General features: G+C 36.3%; 1 protein-coding gene across 2 annotated transcripts in view; it reads right to left on the bottom strand.

The window, feature by feature from the left end:
- Window positions 1-21,891, bottom strand: part of LOC105194134 (geranylgeranyl pyrophosphate synthase) — a 97,131-nt gene that overhangs the window by 64,308 nt on the left and 10,932 nt on the right. For both annotated transcript variants that reach the window (XM_039456802.1, XM_039456801.1), the window contains one exon: window positions 13,638-13,792. In XM_039456802.1, the coding sequence (XP_039312736.1) occupies window positions 13,638-13,792 (155 nt within the window). The remainder of the gene's footprint in view (window positions 1-13,637; window positions 13,793-21,891) is intronic.

Here is a 21,891-nt window from a genome sequence, read left to right as displayed (position 1 = left end):
ATAAATGTTTTTCATTTCATAAATAATATACGTTTTTAATAAACCTTTAATTAGCTATACCAAATGTGTATAAAATACATTTATTATTCGTTTAAATATTGCTGCAATAAAAACGTATAAATATAATTTAAATATAAACTTTTATTAATTTAAAAAGTATATCATACCTGGATATTAAATCCTATTTTTGATACGTTATTTGAAGGGACAACTTTTACAAATTGTAAACATATTTAAGAATATGTTTAATTAGTATATGATAGTATTTTATATTATTTTTATACGTGTTATAAACGTAAATACATTTCTGGTATTTTATAAACCATTTTTCAACGTATAAAATACGTTCCGTATTATACATACGTAATAAGAACGATTATTATAAACGTACATTGCACTAATGTATAAAAACCATTTGACCTATATACATATCTACCACATACCTATACCTGTTTTATATCATACTTGCGTTTAATAAACGTATAAAATAATCCAGTTCTTATTGGGTTTATTGTGAATAGTCGACTAATAATCCTTTATATATTAACTATTAAAAGTTGTGTGCTGGTGATTATTCCAAATAATCTGATTATGAAATCAATAATCACTCATTCAAAAACTATTAGGAAATGATTATTGCGAATAATCCAATTATTAGATGCTACATAATCACTATTAGAGAATGAATAATCACTATTGTAAGTCAATAGTGATTATTGCCTTTCTACTAGTTGATTTCCGTAAGCGTACAAAGTGAAAGACAAGATATTTCCGATAATAGTGAGAGACAAAATAATTCTGATGTTAGTGAAGATTACAATAAGAATGTTATTGTTAAGGGGGCTTTTACATTCGCCGGCCGAAAAAATAGCCTATTTTTACGAATTTCTAAAAGAAAATTTATTATATATAGAAATATGCGGTTTTTTTTTCACGGAATTATTTAACATTTAAACTACAAAAAAAAATATTTTTTATATATAAAAAGACGCGTTTTAATGCCTTCAAATGGCGATCGAATTAGCGGTCATCAGAAAAATACGCCTTCATGGCGGAAGTGATAGAGCTTCTGCAAATTATCTGAAATCAAAAAACCTACAATTTTTATTAATTATATGAGTGCTTCCATGGCTGGTACCAAAATGAAGTCAATAGCATAAAATTTATAAAAAATACAATATCGCAAAAGAAAAGTTTGATTTTTTCCCATACATTTGTTACCTTTTTGCTTATAAAAAATCAGATTTGTGTTGTAAAAACTTAATTCTGGTACCAGACATGCGCAAAAGTGTTAGGATCAAGAAAATATAAACCACAGCAGGTTATCTTTATTGGTTTTTAAGTTATCACTTCCGCCAGCTCAAAAAACATGGTTTTGAGAAAAACGCGTTTAAAGTTTTAGTTTGACTTTTTTCATAAATAACTAAAATTTCAAGGTATTTACGGTTATTCTGCAATACCAGGACCATATAATAAACCCTCTGTTTCTTAAAAAATAAAAATCAATTTTTTGAAGCCGACGAATGTAAAAGCCCTCTTAATGAGAATGAGAAAGAACAATATCTTATAAAATTAATTTGAGAGTGGTTTTTAGAAGGAGGGCATCTTTCTATACAAAAACTGGATAATTTACTTAAAAAATTAAGCACAATTTTTATTCATATTCTTAAATCATATAAAACTCTGTTGAGTACTCCAATAAATTCAGAGATAAACGAATTTCATGATGGATCACAGATGTGGTATAAAGAAATAAAAAAAAATTTAGATGCTATGCAAACGGAACCATATTTACATATATATGGACAAGTTTTAATTGATGTTAATATAGATGGATTACCATTATTTAAATCTTCCAAGGCGAAATTTTGGTCAATTTTAGGCTACCTTGTAATGACTAAAAATTTTTCTTTCATTACAGCCATTTACTTTGGAAAAACAGTTTCTAAAGATTTAAATACTTATCTTAGACAATATGTAGAGGAAGTTGAAGATTTATTCATTAATGGTTATATTTTTAATAATAGGAGATACCCATTTCAAATCAGGCATTACATTTGTGATGCACTTGCTCGTTCCTTTGTAAAATGTTGCCTAGGTCACTGTGGCTATGCTTCCTGTGCAAAATGTACTGTTGTAGGCGAATAGATTGAAGATAGAGTGACATATGTTTCTTTGGATGAAGAGCCAAGAACTGATCACTCATTTCTGCAACAGACTCAACCCCAACATCATCAAAATCATTCAATATTGGAAAGGATCAATACTGGAATGGTATCACAATTCCGATTGGATAGTCTTCATCTTGTATATCTGGGTGTCTTTAAAAGATTGATCACAGCTTGGTGCAAATGGAATGGTATATGGAAACTTCATAGAATTACTATTGCTGCAATGTCAAGAGTATTAGAATCTCTCTTACATTATTGTTCTCAAGATTTTAACAGGAAGCCACGATCATTAGAGCAACTGAAATTTTTTAAAGGAACGGAGTTTCGTAGATTATGCCTGTACGATGGCATTCTCGTTTTCAAGGATTCTTTAAATGAAAATATTTACAAAAATTTTTTTTTACTACACTCAGCTATATACATATTATTACATCATATCTTGGTTCAGTCTATGAATGATTATGCAAATCAGTTGTTAAGAACATTTATTAAACATGCTGGTACTATATATGGAAAGAAGTTCGTAGTATACAATGTTCATGCACTATCACATTTGGCAGAAGAATGTGCCTTACATGGCCATTTAGAATGTTTTAGTGCATTTAGATATGAAAATTTTTTAAAATCAATTAAGGACTTACTTCAATCTGGATACAAGCCTTTACATCAAATTGTCAATAGAGATTTGGAGAGAAATATATCTGTACCAGTCATATTAGAATCTAATGCTCCAAAAATTAGATTCTCTAAAAGACACATACCACAGAATGAAATTGTGCATGGAATACACTATAAGCGTATTTCTACAGATAATGTTATCCTGCAAATTGGAAAAAAAGATTCGTGTTTTATATCAATTACTAATGAAGTAATAATTCTTGAAAATATTGTTTATAATAAAAATATGACATCTTTAATAGGAAGATCATTCCGACAAACTAAAGATTTTTACATCCTCTTCTTTCATTTGTACTCAACATTGTATCTGTCTCTCACATTAGGAAAAATGTAAAAATTGTATCACTATCTGAAGTAAAAGCCAAATGTTGGTTTATGCCAAGTTATAACTTTTTTTTATGTGTGCCATTGTTGCATACATTTTCAATTTTTTAAGTTTTACAATGATTTTAAACTGTATCCTATACAGTTCAACATTTTATTATATAAAAGTACGTGCATATATAATTTTATTGTTTCTATTATATTATTTAGAACCAACTAGAACCACTAATGTTTAATGTTGTAATTTATACTTTGTAGTATTAAAGTTTACATGCAAAGAAGATAAAAATGATAAGACAGACATTAGTTATGAGATTGGTCTCACAAAATGGTTAACTGATATGAATGATGAACAAATAAAAGGTTATACCTATTGGCCTCCATCTGATCAAGATGCTGGAAATTTTGTGAGAAAGGAAAAACCTATAAATCAATCTTGGCCAAAATATTCAATTGAAGTTTTAAGATACTATGGTAAATTTTTGAAATATTATTTAAAGTTATTATTATGTAAATATTTGTTATTTACTTTATTCTTCTATTATCTTTATGTTTGTATTTATTTGACTTTATTCCAGATCTTTATATAAAAGTAAAAGCTGGTGTTCAAGGATTTATAGCAGAAGGTTCAGCCTATGAAACTGAAAAAGAAACTGGAAGAGGAAAACGTAAAAGAGTACGAAATAGACTTTTTGAAGATTCCTCTTCTGACAAAGAACTTATAAAACGCAACACGAAGTTAATTCCATCACCGCCAGATATTCCTTTCAAAAATAATAAAAAAACAGAACACGTGCCCAATTGTTTTCCAATGACTTCTACTCCTTCAAAAGTGAGTTATGTGTTGTAATTAGTATTATACATAATTTTACAAAATTATACAATAAGTTTGAAAATGCTAATATTAAAAAATATATATTTAGGCACGCTCAAAAAGTAATGTGGATTGGCTAAAGAGGATACAAAATACAAATAAGAATACTAACAATGCTAAGAAAGTACAAAGTTTACTTCTTGAAGACCTTGATTCTGATGAAGAATATGTTGTGCACACAAAAAAAGTCTATTTTTGTACCGTCAAATATTTTGTTTAAACACAAACAAGTCAGGATTGTGATTGTTAATACTTTCTTAAACTGAATTAAGTTAAAATTAATGTTGAGGAAAATTGAGCTTGAGAGCCACGCAAGATGTCAGGTGCGAATAAATAAATAACAGCATAAATCCAATGATAAACGTTTCGACCTTTAATGTCGGTCATCCTCAGTATAAAAGTCTATGAGAACAAAATAATCGCAATAATTATAATAATGTTACAAATTTTTTCCCGAAACAAACGAAAAAAAGAAGACACAATTAAATCTAGTTACCAAAAAATTAGAAATTGTGATGAGCCGCGATGTACATCCTCTATCCTCGTAACATAATAAACAAACTCAAGGAGCATGTGCCGAGACAAGAGCTTCGAAAAATCAACATGACTTGATTTGCTGATTAAAATAAAGAATGATATTAAGGAATGAATATTAAACTTGTAACAAACAACAATACGAATTTAGTAATTAAAAATAATTAACAGGAGATTAAAATTAAGAAATAAATAATAAAATAAATATTGTAATTAAATAATTAAGTAAATGTGGAAAAAAAGTAGAAAACTGTACAAGTCAAGAGATGTAAAATAGTAAATAAGAAATAATACTCGAAACAAAGAATTGTATACTAAATACCTCTAGGCACCAAAACTCGTGTCACAGTAATATGAGGAAAGATGTTACATCTTGGAAGGAATAGATACAAATAATAAGAACCGAACGAGTGGGATGGCCTCGGCGGACCGCACGAAAAGAGTACAAAGAGGAGGGATGATAAACCTAAGAAGGGGGAATACGTTCGAGAATAGGAAGATACGCATCCGAGAGGAGTTCGGTATCACTTTGTTTGTTGAGTCCATGCGATTGATTTTTGATGTGTAACATCTCGGATATAGATCTTTTTACGTAAGAAGGCTCTTTGTCTAAAATTTCGACGTTCTCCCAATCAAAATCGTGGTTTTCAGAAATACGATGTGACGAAATAACCGAAGGAGAACTGGCCTTTCTAATATCCGCTTTATGTTCGTTTACTCTTGTTTTTAGCTGACGCTTAGTCTGTCCCACGTAAGAAGAATCGCAGTCTTTAAAATCAATTGTAAAGACTGCGATTCTTCTTACGTGGGACAGACTAAGCGTCAGCTAAAAACAAGAGTAAACGAACATAAAGCGGATATTAGAAAGGCCAGTTCTCCTTCGGTTATTTCGTCACATCGTATTTCTGAAAACCACGATTTTGATTGGGAGAACGTCGAAATTTTAGACAAAGAGCCTTCTTACGTAAAAAGATCTATATCCGAGATGTTACACATCAAAAATCAATCGCATGGACTCAACAAACAAAGTGATACCGAACTCCTCTCGGATGCGTATCTTCCTATTCTCGAACGTATTCCCCCTTCTTAGGTTTATCATCCCTCCTCTTTGTACTCTTTTCGTGCGGTCCGCCGAGGCCATCCCACTCGTTCGGTTCTTATTATTTGTATCTATTCCTTCCAAGATGTAACATCTTTCCTCATATTACTGTGACACGAGTTTTGGTGCCTAGAGGTATTTAGTATACAATTCTTTGTTTCGAGTATTATTTCTTATTTACTATTTTACATCTCTTGACTTGTACAGTTTTCTACTTTTTTTCCACATTTACTTAATTATTTAATTACAATATTTATTTTATTATTTATTTCTTAATTTTAATCTCCTGTTAATTATTTTTAATTACTAAATTCGTATTGTTGTTTGTTACAAGTTTAATATTCATTCCTTAATATCATTCTTTATTTTAATCAGCAAATCAAGTCATGTTGATTTTTCGAAGCTCTTGTCTCGGCACATGCTCCTTGAGTTTGTTTATTATGTTACGAGGATAGAGGATGTACATCGCGGCTCATCACAATTTCTAATTTTTTGGTAACTAGATTTAATTGTGTCTTCTTTTTTTCGTTTGTTTCGGGAAAAAATTTGTAACATTATTATAATTATTGCGATTATTTTGTTCTCATAGACTTTTATACTGAGGATGACCGACATTAAAGGTCGAAACGTTTATCATTGGATTTATGCTGTTATTTATTTATTCGCACCTGACATCTTGCGTGGCTCTCAAGCTCAATTTTCCTCATCATTAATTTATTTAAGTGAGCCTTAATCTTTGACTAATTGTTAAAATTAATGGTTTATAAAATTATTTTAGTCACATTAAAATATGTATGATCAAAAAAACTAACTCTGTTAAAGATTGAGTTTAAATTAAATTAAATATAATAAATTGATTATTAAAAATTAATTTTTAAAAGCATTATGTTAAATTAGAACATTTTCCAAAATTTTTCATATTATATTACTACAAATAATAAAAAAATTGCAATTAAGAATCATCAAATAAATTTAATCCTTTATTTCTAAATTAAGTTTCTATAAAATAACAATAAAATCTTGTTTTTTATAGGAAATTTTTTTTTTATATTAGTAAATTTTCAACTTATTGTTAGAAAAAAGTTAATAAATCAAAATTGATGTCTTTTAAAAATAATTAAATTTGAGTTACAAATTAACTTATTTAAAATAAACTAATAGCGTTTTTGAATGGAATGGGTTCAAATTCAATTCGAGTCGGGTTAATGATGTCATATGCTAAAATTGTCCAATTAAATCTTAAAATGAAACATGTAACGTCATTAATCCGCCTCGGGTTGGAATAAAACCCATAGCACTTGAAAGCGCTATAAGTAAAGTTAAAAATTGTAAACTTTTAAATTTATTATTTAACTTTAAACTTTTAACTAGTTACTACCAAATTCTGAGGAAGATGTACACGAGAAGCAGAACACGAGAATAAATGTCTTTCGACTTCCTTTTCTCTTTTAAAAGTGAGTCATATGTTTATAAAGAATTTATGCTTAAATTTCAGAAATTATGGTCTAATAGCAAATTCGATTGGACTGCATTAGTGCTCACTGATCTACATAAAAGCTGTACATTAATTTATTTGCCATATTACATATTACATACCTTTTGTTGATTTATATACGACAACTTTAATGTGCAATGCGCAATAGTGCATCCAATCAAATTTGCTACAAATTAAAAAATTTTTATCTTAACAAATTATCTGTTCAGACATCTTCAAGCAGCAATATTATTGAGAAACTAAAGAGGACACAGGAGATTAATAATGCTTCTGTTAGTCACATTAAGTTAAATACAAATGAATCCAATCGCCAAAACAAAAAGTCATCTTGCAAGGACATGGTGCAATCACTCATTAAGGAGACATTAGCGGAAACGGAAAGTGTTTTTTTATCAAACTCTATTTCTTCTTCTCCGCAATCGAGACGCTTCAGTCCAATTAAATTTGGATTTTATCAGCATATGCTTTCTATTTCAACAACAAATAATTCTTCAGAAAAATCTGATGGTAAATTTTCTTTAACAAATTTAATAATAAATATATTATTTTACTTTTAAATTTATTTTAAAATTTAATAAATATCAAATAATTAAACAGTAATTAGTAGTGACTCAAGAGCCTAGCCCCCCCATCACCTATCTGGTTCTCATTGCTAACAAGTGTACATAATATCTTACTTAATTACAAACTAATAATAGATTAAACAATCTTCAAATGACAAACGTTTTGACCTATTTAATTTGGTCTTCTTCAATATCAATCGACATAAACAAAGTAATTGTAAGTGTCGACATAAGACCATTTCTCCGCAAACGTGCTCTTTATCGAATCCATAACATATCCGTATACTTTAGAATTCTTTTTCTCATTGTTCCATTCCTATGATCCGTTAAAGATTATTTAATCAATCATTAGTTTGTAATTGCGAGTAAGATAATATGTACAATTGTTAACAATGGGAATCAGCTAGGCTCTTGAGCTCCTACTGTTTAATTGATTAATAAGAGCCTGAATAATAAATTATTATTTAATAATAAATTAAATTTCAAGAAAAAGTATTATATTTAACGGTTTTTTTTAATATTGAAGAAGATAGGACAGAAAAACTGGAAAAGCTGTGTGAGGGAATATGTGTTCAACTAGAAGAAATTAATAAAAAGATATGTACAATAATTTTGAATCTAGGAAGGCGCAACAGATCTCTTCCGAATAAAAAGAGAAAACCAATAAATCTTTCAAATTTGCCAGTTAAAACAGAAGATGATTTACATTTATTGGAAACATTTTTAGAAAATGACAACAATTATGCAGCTTTGGTAAGTAAACTTTTATATTCATGTTGATATATACTTATAGATTCATTTTTACTTATAGCTGGTATTCATAGTTGATTTTTGTTTCAAGATCGTCTTAAGTAATGTCTTAAAATGCTAATACGGCTCTCTGATTGATTATTGACATCTTAAGATAATACTTAAAACAATCTTAAATATAAGAATCGACTATGAATACCGACCTTAATCATTTTTTAATACTATATGTAAAGAAGAAAGGGATAACATGACACTCATTTTATTGAAAAACTTTGTTTGTAATCAATATTTGATATTGAAACTTGAATAATTATATTCGTTAAAGTATTGTTTAATAAATTCTACACTCAAAATAATAAAATATTTATTACTTAGAACGTGATTTATAAAAATATATTCCACTGCATAATCGGTGGAAGAAAAAAAGTGTTGGTAATATGGATAGCCCAAACATAATTTTAAAAAATTGGATTAGTTTAAAAAACACAGTATTTTGTTATAAAATTATATATTTTTAATTTTCTTGATTTTAAATTTTCCTGCATTCAGAAACTTTAGGGATATTAAAAATATCATTTTATCCCTGTTTAACATTAAACAACAAACAAAATGATATTTCTAATATTTCTAAACACCGTCTTCTCTCCAAGCAACAATTGATTTATGAAAGATATAAATTATTTCAATATGAAAATTTTACTTAAAAAACCATATTAACAAAATTCCATGTTACTGTTTAATTTTGTATAACTCGAAATGTATATAGCCGAATAAAAAGTTAAATAACAAAAAAAACACTCGAGTGTACATACACTCGCGTGATAATACGCTCAAGTTTAAAAACAATGAGAAAAATTTGTATAATTAAGTGCTAAAATGTACCTAGAAAAAGTTTAGCAGTGCTCAAAAGTAAAAATGCCTTATAACAATTGAGTATTGGCATAATAGCGCCATTAAAAAATGAATTACTAAACAAATAATTCCATAAGCAATTGTCACAATTTGTCACTTAATAATGGAGATAATAGAGGTAGTCGTAATGTACACAATAGCCATAATACCCCCTTCTCTTCTACTAGTTGTACATATTGTATTATTTTTCTAAAGAAAAAACTTAAATTATTATTTTATTAATATGTTAGTATGTTAAATAATTAATTTAATAGTATTTATATTTAAACTCTTTAAAAAATTGTTTCAAAAATAAAATGTTATACAATAATACTTATTTTTAATATCTTTAAGATTATATTATATATTAATTAACTATAAGCTAATTTTGTCCCTTTCTCTTTTTTTTTCATTTCAAACTGTTAAAAATTTAATTATAATTCAATTATTTTCAATAATTGTGAGGTCATAAAAATATTTTGAAAATACATCATTAGTCGTATTTTATATCTTCCTTTAAAAAATATTACTTTTCCATTATTTTTAGATTATTTTTATTTTAATCCTATTTGAAAAACTTGGTTATGCGGTGATAATGTAACTTTATTGTTTGACAATAATACAATAATAGATCTCTTGGATATATAAAAGATTCGAGTGGATACTTAATTGCACGTGAGAATGTAATGTACGGAGCACAGGTAGAGAGAAACGAAGTGACGATTGATAGATCTGAGATCTCGCACCAATTCATCGCCGTTCGAGATCCATTGATTGTCGATCGATGACGAGTACTCGCATCAATGATGCGCGCGCATACACAACAGAGCACGTATTGTACCCGGGAGTTTTTAAAGCTCTTATTCCAACAAAAACCAATGTGTTAAGTTTTTAAACCTTATCATAAGTGCTCTTTATGAGTTAGGTAAAAATTAAAAAAATTTATAGTCAGTTGAAACACGAGATATTTTCTTACGTTTCTATTTTTGATTTTTTTAGTACGATTATTTGAGTGCGTTTATCACATCTAAAGATGTATCAAAATCCACAGTAAAAATTGCAATGAAACTTTTCAATGGCAGTTACAATGAGTTTCAAAGGACCAAATAAGAAAAAATCGTTGTCTAAATTGAAAATCTGGGAGGTTATATAAAGTGAAAATTGCTCATGATATATTTCTTAAGGCTTTATGCTATATATATATATGTGTGCGTGTGCGTGTGCGTGTGCGTGTGCGTGTGCGTGTGTGTGTGTGTGTGTGTGTGTGTGTGTGTGTGTGTGTGTGTGTGTGTGTGTATGTGTGTAATCATTTATTCTTTTTTTTAATTTAAGACTATATTCTTTTGAGACTATAATTCCATGTGTTTCAGGTTCATTGTTAATGAAATTCGAAGATTCTGCGCTACAAGAAGCAGAAGAAACGATTAAAACATGGTTGGCCAATGCCCCGTGGCGCAAACAGGACAATGGCTCTTATAAAAAAAATAAAAACGTAAACTGATAATATCTACATTCTTTTTTTCTTTTCTTTTTTAAATTTGTTGTAATTGATGTTCAATTTAATAAATGTGATATTACGTGATATTATTATATTATTACATAATTTTCAATATATTTCACTAACATTATTAAATACATAAATAGTAAAATAAATTGTTCTTATTGTATGGTACAAGACAATAATTTGTTTTTTGTTTTTGGGGACCAATTTTTAAGTTCATACGAATAACTTTTGCATACGAAAATAGCAATTTTTTACACAATCAGTTAATCACAGTCGAAAAACTATTATTTTTGTATGCAACAGTTATTCATATGTACTTAGATTGAGGTTTTAGTAACCCAATTAAATATAGCGGCAGTAAAAGAACAGTATTCGAAATCTAGTCGAAATCGAGCTAAAATCGAGCCAAAATCGAGTCAAAATCGATCATTTTTTAGTCAATAATTTATCGAAAAATGTGACATAATCGAATTGAAATCGATGAGTATTTCGATTAGTTTTCGATCACTATTTTCGATGTCAAATCGACATCGATTCGATGAGTTATTTCTGGCTGGGGAAGTGGTCGCTAACTTCAGCGTCATCATAAGTAGATAAGTTTATCATATGTATTATGTGCTTGATAAAGTTAAAAATTGAAGAAAGTGTGTAACATTACGCCCTTCCACCGTGCCGCCACACTAGACCGACCGTCCGTCAAGACGCACTGCGGCCGAGCACGTGCACGTGCTCGGCCTTACGTAAGATCACCACGTGCTACCGCGCGCGAGCGGCGCGCCACGCGCCGCGTTCGGCAAGCGTTCCCACTCCGGCCGGCTCGAACGCGCGAGCTGATTGGTGCGTCCAGCCGCGCGGAGCGGTATATAAGCCGGCAGTGGGCAGCCGAGAGGAGAGATCCTTCCGAACACCTGATCTCACCGGATCATCCCCGGCGCTAGGCATACTCGGCGTCTCCTAGCTCGGGGATTTTCGAGCGCCACCTCGGGAACGGGCATTCTCGTTCCAGCCATCCCGCGGCGGGTTTTCTCGGCCAATCCGATCCGCTCAGCCGCGCGACGGGCATTCTCGTCGCGCGGGCAATCCAATCCGCTGAGCCGTGTGACGGGCATTCTCGTCACCCGGCCAATCCGGACCGTTCAGCCGAACGACGGGCATTCTCGTGCGTCCAGCTAAGTCCAATCCGCATCGGTTACGCCGTGCGGCGGGCATTCTCACCGCACGGCCTATCCGTTCCGTTCAGCTGGACGGCGGGCATTCTCGTCGTCCGGCCAATCCGACCAGACGGGTCCGAGTGTCCTCGGGCATTCTCGGGGACTGTCCGCGCCGACACCGTTCCTGTGTCCGTTTATCGTACCTCACGGGGTGTTCACCCCGCGAGATGAGGCCGCCCAGGCCGACACCGTCGACGACCCTCGCGCAGCGCAAAACTGTCCGTTGCGCCGCGAGCCGTCGAAACCGCCGTAACCGGTCAGCCGCACGGACCAATCGCGACCCGATCACGGCATTCAGAGTTCGCCGCCGTGCGACAAATCTAAACACGAATATCGCACGCCCAGCGCGTAAGCCAACTCCGTCCGTACGTTTCCCGACTCATCCGAGTCCGTCCGTTTCCGTAACCGCGAGTCCGTTCTTGTATATTACGCTACACCGCGAATTATATATTTTTTCTGCGAAACCGAAGATTGTCTAACCGAGCAACTCCGATTGCTACCTCCGAGCGCCTAGCGCATAACCAGCGTCCGTGCGTTTTCTCTAGTTATTTGAATCCGTTTCTTCTGTGTGTTTAGATATAAAGTGAGCCGCGAATAAATTGCGTTCGTTCTTTTAGTTTCACGCATTGTGCAATTAAGCGCTCCGGTGCCATAATACCACTCGTGTATCTCATTATTATCCGTTACCGATATCGAAACCTTATGAGTATTTTGTACGAAACCAAAGAGTTGAAAAATACATTTAAGCTATTTTCTTTTACCATCAAACCATGGCGTTATCATTTAACACGAACCCGGACATCCGGCGAGCACATCCGAGCAACCGATCCTGAACACAATCCCGTAACCAGTACCGAGAAACTACCAGCGTTACAAGTGTACATTTGAAAAAAATAAAAGACTGTTAAAATCATTTAAATTAATTTTTCTGACAAAAAAAATTGAAATTTTATAATTTAAATTACGTGAATTCTATAATTTTATACTATTGTTTGCAGATGTCTAATCGGAGGTAATTGTATTTGAAAACTACGTAATATATGTCAATCGGATGTACTTAAAACCAAAAAATAATGTTAAAAAATCGGTTTTTACTTTTTTTTTGACACGGTCCAACAAATTCAAAAATCTGAAAAAATCTTGAATATAATATGTCATAGGACACATCTACTGAATTTTTTTAAATATGGCCACTATTTAATTAGATCAAAAGATAATGCAATTTTAAACATTCTAGATTTTCTTAAAAACAAAATTTTTAGCATAGAACAACAAAAAATTAGAGTTTATGTACATAGATACCCTTTATAACTATAAATTTTGTTGTAAAGATTAATTTCTATTTAACGGAGAAAAAAAATATTAATGAAAAATCACATTTCTTGCGATATCTCTGTGGGGGGTCTTTTAAAATAAAACTAGGTACAAAATTTTCTTTTAACTAGATGGATATTTTGCCCTATATAACGATTGATTACGCGCAGGGTCCAAGATCACTCTTCTTATTCCGCTATACCCTTTAGAATAAATCTTTGTTACTTACAGGAGACATGATTTGAACAAAATACTTAGTATTTCGTCAATTTGTTGAAGGTTCTCCGGTGATACTTGAAGCCAGTAATTAAAAATATTGGTACAATTTTTGGACAAATTATTTAACTCACATTGAGAAATGTATTTGACCGGCTCCAGAAGTTTCTACAAAAAAATCATTATTTTTTGCTCCATTATCAAAGCAATAAAGAAACAAAAAATTATATATAAAAAGTTGTTAAAAAATTGAATTTTATTATTAAAAAAGGAACAAACAAAATTGTATTAGAACTGAAGTAGAATGTATAGGCGGATTCTAACCCCGGGATCTCAGGGGGGTGCGGGGAAGGGGGGGAATATTTCGGGTCGCGCGGTGGGACCTAACCGGCGATAAGGTCCCACGGGTGGACCAAACTGGGTGGGGAGGGGTGGGGGGGCTAAAAACGGGGTCACACGTGTAAACCTAACCGGTAGTTTTGCGTAATCAATGTTTATATAAACAGTGATAACGATTCGAGGACCATGTTCTAGGCCGATGTTTAAATAAATTTGACACCTTTGAAATGTGCCGCGTGCGAGGAAGGGGGGAATATTTTGGGTCTCACGGGGGGTCTAACCGGAGACGACGTTACGCGACCGAGGCGGGGCGAGGGGGGATTAAATCGGGGACACGTGTACGAACCTAACCGGTAGTTCTTCGTAATCAATGTTTAAGTAAACAGAGATAACGATTCGAGGACCATGTTCTTGACCGACACCTTTGAAATGTGTCGCGTGGAGGCAACTGACCATTTAATGTAAACATGGACCATGTACTTGTCACTCTGTTTACATAAACATAATAAATCACACCGCGAGGAGGTGTGTATGACTGTACTTTGAAATCGGAAATGTCTGTCATCACGAGGGGGATAAGCGATACGATGGCGAATTTTTTTTGGGGTGTGCGCGGCTATTTCCGCGGGGCCCGCCGCCGCCGCCGCCGCCGCCGCCGCCACCGCCGCCGCGTACGCGGAGGGGATGCGCGCTGTCTAACGCGTGGTCCGCTGGGGCGATCCGCCGCCGCCGCCGCCGCCGCCGCCGCGTACGCGGAGGGGATGCGCGCTGTCTAACGCGTGGTCCGCTGGGGCGATCCGCCGCCGCCGCGTGCATGGCGACCGCGTACGCGGAGGGGATGCGCGCTGTCTAACGCGGGGTCCACTGGGGCGATCCGCCGCCGCCGCTGACACCAACACCATCCACCTCTGCTGCCATCCGCTGGCGCTTACGCATTCGCTCTCTCCGTCCCTCGCTCGCTCGATTTTCCCGTACGCGGTAACGGGCATGCTTGCGCGTTTAGTCTCCCCCACCTCGCCACGCTTGTTTCTTTCGCGCGCCTCCTTAATGTCTACTATCTCGCATATTATTTACTAAGAAAATAGGAAACAATGGATAAGGATAGATTTTCAAATACATTTTAAAGAGTTTTTTAAAATACTTTTTTTATTGTTCATGTAATGCTTCGTTCACAATAGTATCAATAGCGTAAGCTATTAATTCACACTCAATTTGCGAACTCTTATCGTAAAATTTGCGCAATAATTCTGTCGCGTCTGGTTTGTTCATGGCAAAGTTTTGACGCAAAAATGTTACAAAATGTTTAAATTTCTCAGTCGCAGTTGCAATGCTTTGATGCAGCGTATAATACATGTGCTCGACACAATGTTCAAGGTTGAATATAAATAACATAGTTGCAGGTTTTAGGTAAATACAAGCATCGTGCAACGATAATTTAACAATATTTTCATCGCGCAGTTTCACGAGTTGCACGGTAAGGTCATGAATCGGTAACGATGGTGCTTCGGTTGACTGGACGAATCGCTCGAAATCCGCACGTTTATCTAACAGAGCTCTCCACGTTTTATAAGGTAGAACGATCCGGTTGCCGCGTGTATCGCCGAGCGATATCTCCACGGAGCAGGAAACAGATCCAACGTTGATCGCTACATCAATCCATTTGTAGGAAGTTGATGTTAGCGCAAACCTTCTACCCAAAATACGCGGCGTATACCGCGATTCCAAAGACGTGCTGAAAAAAAACGGAGAGATAAGTAAAACGTACAATAAATGTATAAAACGTAATTTAAATATAAAGATACTTACGATCTCTCGCACGCTTCAGTCTGGATTGGAACGTAATAGTTTGCCATTGTTTATACCGAGAGAGAGATGCGTTGTCTCAGAACCGTTCAAACGAGCGACTGATTCAAAACTGATTATAAATTGCGACGTTTGTAGGAGGATTAAAGCTTCTGCAATTGTAAAGGAGTGGGGGATACTTTTCCCCTCTATCAAACAATTTCATCATCATCGTTATCGCTTGAACGTGTCACGACACGTTTTCGCGGTCTGGCAACGTTGTTCATGAAACGTGAAACATGACGTACATGAAACATGACGTACATGAAACGTGAAACATGACATACATGAAACGTGACGTACATGAAACATGACGTACATGAAACTTGAAACATGACGTACATGAAACATGACGTACTTGAAACATGACGTACATGAAACGTAAAACATGACATACATGAAACATGACGTACATGAAACGTGAAACATGAAAAAAACGTTAATCTAAACATGAAAAAACGTTAAACTAAACGTGAGAAAAACATGAAAAAACGTTAAACTAAACGTGAAAAAACATGAAAAACGTTAAACTAAACGTGAAAAACGTTAAACTAAACGTGAGAAACATGAAACGTGAAACGTTACGTACATGAAACGTGAAACGTTACGTACATGAAACGTGAAACATGACGTACATGAAACGTGACGTACATTAAACGTGAAACATGACGTACATGAAACATGACGTACATGAAACGTGACGTACATTAAACGTGAAACATGACGTACATGAAACATGACGTACATGAAACGTGAAATATGACATACATGAAACATGACGTACATGAAACGTAAAACATGACATACATGAAACATGACGTACATGAAACGTGAAATATGAAAAAACGTTAATCTAAACATGAAAAACGTTAAACTAAACGTTAAACTAAACGTGAGAAACATGAAACGTGAAACGTTACGTACATGAAACGTAGATGTAATGGAGGGGGAAAAAAAAATGTATATCGTATATTACATATGTTTATTTTTGCAATTGTGTCCACCAATTGTAAAGTTTGAATACATTTTGTAATGCACAATGTTTATTCGTACGGTGTTTCCCACATTGAAAAGTATTAGCATCATCTAGATTATTCAGATTATCCACGTCTTCGTAATTCACATCCAGGCTCTCGATGTATGCGTATTCTCGCCGATTGTCCAGAAGTAATTCTCCCAGCCATTCTCGTTTCTCATGTCCTTTGACGTATACAATCTCCTTGTCGTCAGGATTTTCAGTACCCAGTACTGCAGTTGTAATCACTTGTCTCGCTTTCCGGTACGGAACCACCCCGTCGGTGCCCCATCTTAGCCCATGATGCATGGCAGTGAGCCAAGAGGCGCAAGATCTTTCGGATTTCATCAGCCAATCCCATGGCTGGGGGCTGTCAAAGATATAATGCGCGAGGACGTTTCCCCCTCTAAGAGCAGCAAATTCTTTTACGACGAAACCTCTCAATCGTCCAAGGGGGAAACCTTGCAGATCCACGAACGTCGGCACGGACATGTCGCTGTCGAAACGAAGACTGTGGTCTACGTCGATGTACCGTATAATATATATATGCGTGGAATTAAGTGATTTTGCGCACAATGTTTGTCAACGGGTTGTACTGAATCACGCGATTGTGTATTATCAAGCAATAGGCACTAGTATTTTCTGGTATGTTATCCTTTGTCTCAAATTCCAATCGCACGTCAACGGTTGCGCTCTTGATTGATTCAACTTGCCGACTACAATCTATTATTACGAAAGGACCGTGACGTATAAAATTTGTCACTGTGAGATTCGGCTCGAGATACTCGTATCCGAGATAAGTTTTGCAGAGACGTGCATACATGTCGTACAGAATAGCCCATCTATTTTTACTAATATCTAAATTCATATCTTCATAAGGATAACTATCAGAGTTCAAGTACAGTTTCACGTTGATTAAATTGCAATGGTCGAATCGGCTCGTGTCCACGGACATGACGTTTTTTCGACCGGTTTGCAGAGCAAAGATGACATATCGCGGCTTCTCGAGTTGAGTAGTGGTCTTGATAGCCCACGAGTGCTTGGTCGTACGTTGCAAAAGCGGATACTCGTAAAGATCCCAGGAGCGAAAAGCCATGCTGAGGTATCGTCCGCTCTCCAATGTGCGCAGCATCGAAAGTTTATTTATTTCATTCAGTATTACGTGCGACATTCGCCACTGAATCTTAAACAATTCTATCACAGGCTCTACCGCTGAATTGCCCTTTAGGCAATTGTTATCGTTGCGCGCTCGTATCAAGATCAATTCGTGACGAGCGTTGATCACTACTCGACGGTAATCCTCGCAGAATCCCAACAGCACGTAAAGCGGAATGCAAAAGTTGAAGTAGCCATCAGCGGTAGTCAACTGTTCTTCCCAGCCGGCATTTCGCAAAATCACGCTTTTGTCGGATGACAGCGTTACATAGTTTTTGAGTGAGCTAGTTATACCCACGTTTCTATTACGATCAATCTCGACACCGTCGAGTTCATATCTTATCTCGTCAAACATAAATGCAACACAATTATTTCCCAAAACCACGTCACCGTTGACCTCCTCAGGTTTCTTCTTTTTTGTCAGCCTCCCTTCGACATATAGAAAGCTCTCGTACGGCAATGTATACAAATCCTGTTGCTGTATGGGTATTCTTATCTCGTCGCTGTGCCCGTACGTTGTGTTTGCATACGGCGAATAAGCATGGGTCTCAATCTTGACAATTCGATCGTCAAAGATAGGCTCGTCCCCGATATTTAGAATATCAGTCATTTTTTCTTTTTTTTTTAATCAAGATTGTCGTACCGCGAATCCCAGTGATTGTAAAAATTTAACGTTTGATACACTGAGCTTCTTTCGCTTCTCAGTTGATCGAGTCGGATTATCAATCGATGATGATGATGATGACGATGATGTCGCCGGTCTTGTAAAGAATGCGTTATCTCTCTTTGCTCGCTCAGCTCCACTCAACACAAGAATCTCATGTGTCGCGTTATTGTTTTCGAACGTGCAACCTGACGGTAATTTCCTCCCCTCGAAAATCCAGCAATCGTCCGTTTTGATCGACAATGCGTATGGTAAGATCCGTAACGCTTCGTATGATCACTGGCAAGTAAATGACTGTTGCATGCCTTTCACTGAGCTTATATCCTGAAGGCACGCTCGGAGAAAATTCATGAATCGTATGCACACGCGCACCGTTATTGTATGCACCTGCGGTGATACTACATTCGACGCGGATAATATTTACGTTCATAATATTAATTGACATGTCCGATTCGTGCCATCTACGTAGATGCAGTATACGCTTCGAGAATCCCAGCAGCGATCCAATGCTATTGGCTTTGTTAAAGTTTATTTTGTAAGCGCATTTAATTTCACATTTTATCGTGTTATGATTAGCTCGAATCACTATCGCTTCCTCGCTGTCATCATTGATCACGCCGATATCGCCGCGGACAACTAGCGTGTCACCGGCATCTGGCGCGTTGCGTCGTGGACGTTTCTGCGAGATTGCGCGTTTCAAAAATTCGATAATGGCCGGCAACTTGTACGATCCCTCGGGTATCGTAATCTCCACATCGTCTTTGCCGAAATAAAATTTATTGTTTGAGGCGTTCACGTTCGGTATCGTGTTATAAGTTTCAAAAAGCGTTAAACCGACTTCGTATTCGGCATCGGTCAAATCTATCGCCGGAGAGTAATTTGCAGCGAGAACGCTGCTCTTTTCCGCTTAGCGTTAGCGTAAACGACATGATGGAAAAAGCGTTCAACGAATACCGAGACTCTTCGACACCTCATCGATCTTTTTAAAAGTCAACAGTTTGTAAAAATCTCAGGCACATTTGTCCGCAGAAATTTTGATTGTACGTCTGATAGGACATTTGATTGTACTCTATTGTAACATTGCTTCCGAAATATCGCACCAACTCTCGAGGCGGTCGAAGATTGCCAAAGCTGTCGAAATACACAACGCGGTTGCCCCTCTTTGCGTAAGCCACCCAGTGCGTGCCAGGACCCGTGGTATCGTCCAAATTAACGATACCGCTCTCGTTTCGACGTACGCCACTCGTCGGTAAAGCATTACGTATGTACACACCTCTAAAATACGGTATGCGCATACGTCTCGCCAGCTGATTCAATTGCACGTCGGTGGTCACGCCTGCAGGCATTTTTATCGTCTTTTCGACGTTTTTTTTTTTCTTTTAGTTGATACGCCCTGTCCGCGTTTATACGGCCCGAGATAAATTCCTCGTCCGTATTTATAAGGTGTCAAGTATAGACCGCGACCTTGTTCCATCGCGCGATTGTGACGTTGCAGTTCTTCAAGTTGACGTCGCGCATCTTTGCGGGCGCTTACCGCTTTCGCTACATTTGCAGCTCCACCGATCAAAGATCCTAGAACGCCCAACATTGGCAGAATCGGTAACATGCCGCCTTGTTTTGCCGACAGAAGTACTCGTTTTTTTTTTTCGTCGTCGTCGTTTTCCTCTTTCTCGTCTTTGCATTCATACCCATGCCGATCTTAGTCTTGGCCTTCATCGCTGCCCAGATGTCTGCAGCGGCGGCTCTCTCGCCCAAAGTCGAGTCTCTCGCGGTAATGCGTTTCCGTGCTGACGCTGCGAGTATATCGTCAGCAGCGTGTCTATCGACGAGTTCGTTACTTTTAGAATACGCAATATCGTGTTCGCGGCACGCTGCGTCCAATGGATTTACGCCCGTGTCGCCTCTGGCTATTCGTTTCTTCAGCCGAGTGCCCGGACCGCAAAACTGGTAACCGGGGATATGTAACTCGAAAGGAAGCGCGTTTATGGCTCGATTCAACAAACTTCCGGTTTTGTTCGACGCTGACATTCGCTGCAATCTTTTATCCTCGGTGCAGGGCCATCAATGTGCGTACGCTGCCAAGGTTGATTATAATGCTCGTCGCAGCGACGATAAGTTTGAACTACCGGGTCCACTTGTATATGTTTCGGAAGCCGTTCCCAAACGTGGTCGATGTAATTACCGTACACGCGTAACAGTGCGACTTTAGGTATATATTGGAACTGCTCAGCGCTTAGGTCCAGAATATCGCTGGGATGTGACAGCGCGAGAAACATTTTTGATACTGAGCTACTCAAGATTTCACACATCTATAAATAGGCCCTCGACGCGTCAAGCGAATTTAGTGTGAAACATGAAATTAGTGCGGCAGTCGCTGACGATACGTGTCACAAACTGCGACGAGAAATTGCGAATGATGGGGGACAACGCGCAGTTGCGGAAACACGGTGAAATGCTGCCGAGTACCATCCGCGCAATAATTGCGGGACCATCTTCGTGCGGCAAAACTAATGTTCTGATAAGCCTGCTCGAGAGTCCGCATGGTGTACGTTTCGAGAATGTTTATATTTATTCCAAGTCGCTGCAGCAGCCTAAATATCAATATCTCGAAAATCTGTTGAAATCGATCGATGAAATCGGCTACTTTACGTTCTCCAATAATAGCGACGTTATTCCACCGAGCGAGGCGCTTCCAAATTCAATCTTCGTCTTCGACGACGTTGCGTGCGATAAGCAGGATGCGGTGAGAGAATACTTTTCAATGGGCCGCCACTCGAATGTCGACTGCTTTTATTTTTGTCAAACGTACGCGAGGATACCTAAACATCTGATACGCGATAACGCCAATCTCCTAATTCTGTTTAAACAGGATGGTACCAACCTCAAACACGTTTACAGCGATCACGTAAACACCGACATGTCGTACGACGAATTTTGTGCTTTGTGCCGTGCTTGTTGGCAACAAAAGTATGGATTTCTAGTGATAGACAAAGACAGCGCGCTTAGTAACGGACGATACAGAAAAGGATTTAACGAGTTCGCGGTACCGCAAAACGATTAGTCATTATCGATACGTCAACGTTGAACGTTAACATGGCGGAAAATAACAAAGATATACGCAAGCGTGAGCAACTCGCGAGGGAGATTGAAAAAACGAGCGATGCGATCCGCAAGAAACATCGCGCTTTAAAAACCGGCAGGATCGAGGAGGAAATTGCAATGGAGAGACGTTTCAAGCCCATCGTCGCACCT

This window comes from Solenopsis invicta, chromosome 13, assembly GCF_016802725.1.
Source record: "Solenopsis invicta isolate M01_SB chromosome 13, UNIL_Sinv_3.0, whole genome shotgun sequence".
Classification (NCBI taxonomy): Eukaryota; Metazoa; Arthropoda; class Insecta; order Hymenoptera; family Formicidae; genus Solenopsis; species Solenopsis invicta.
The sequence above is the reverse complement of the archived record's forward strand: the minus strand, read 5'-3'. Positions and strand labels throughout refer to the sequence as shown.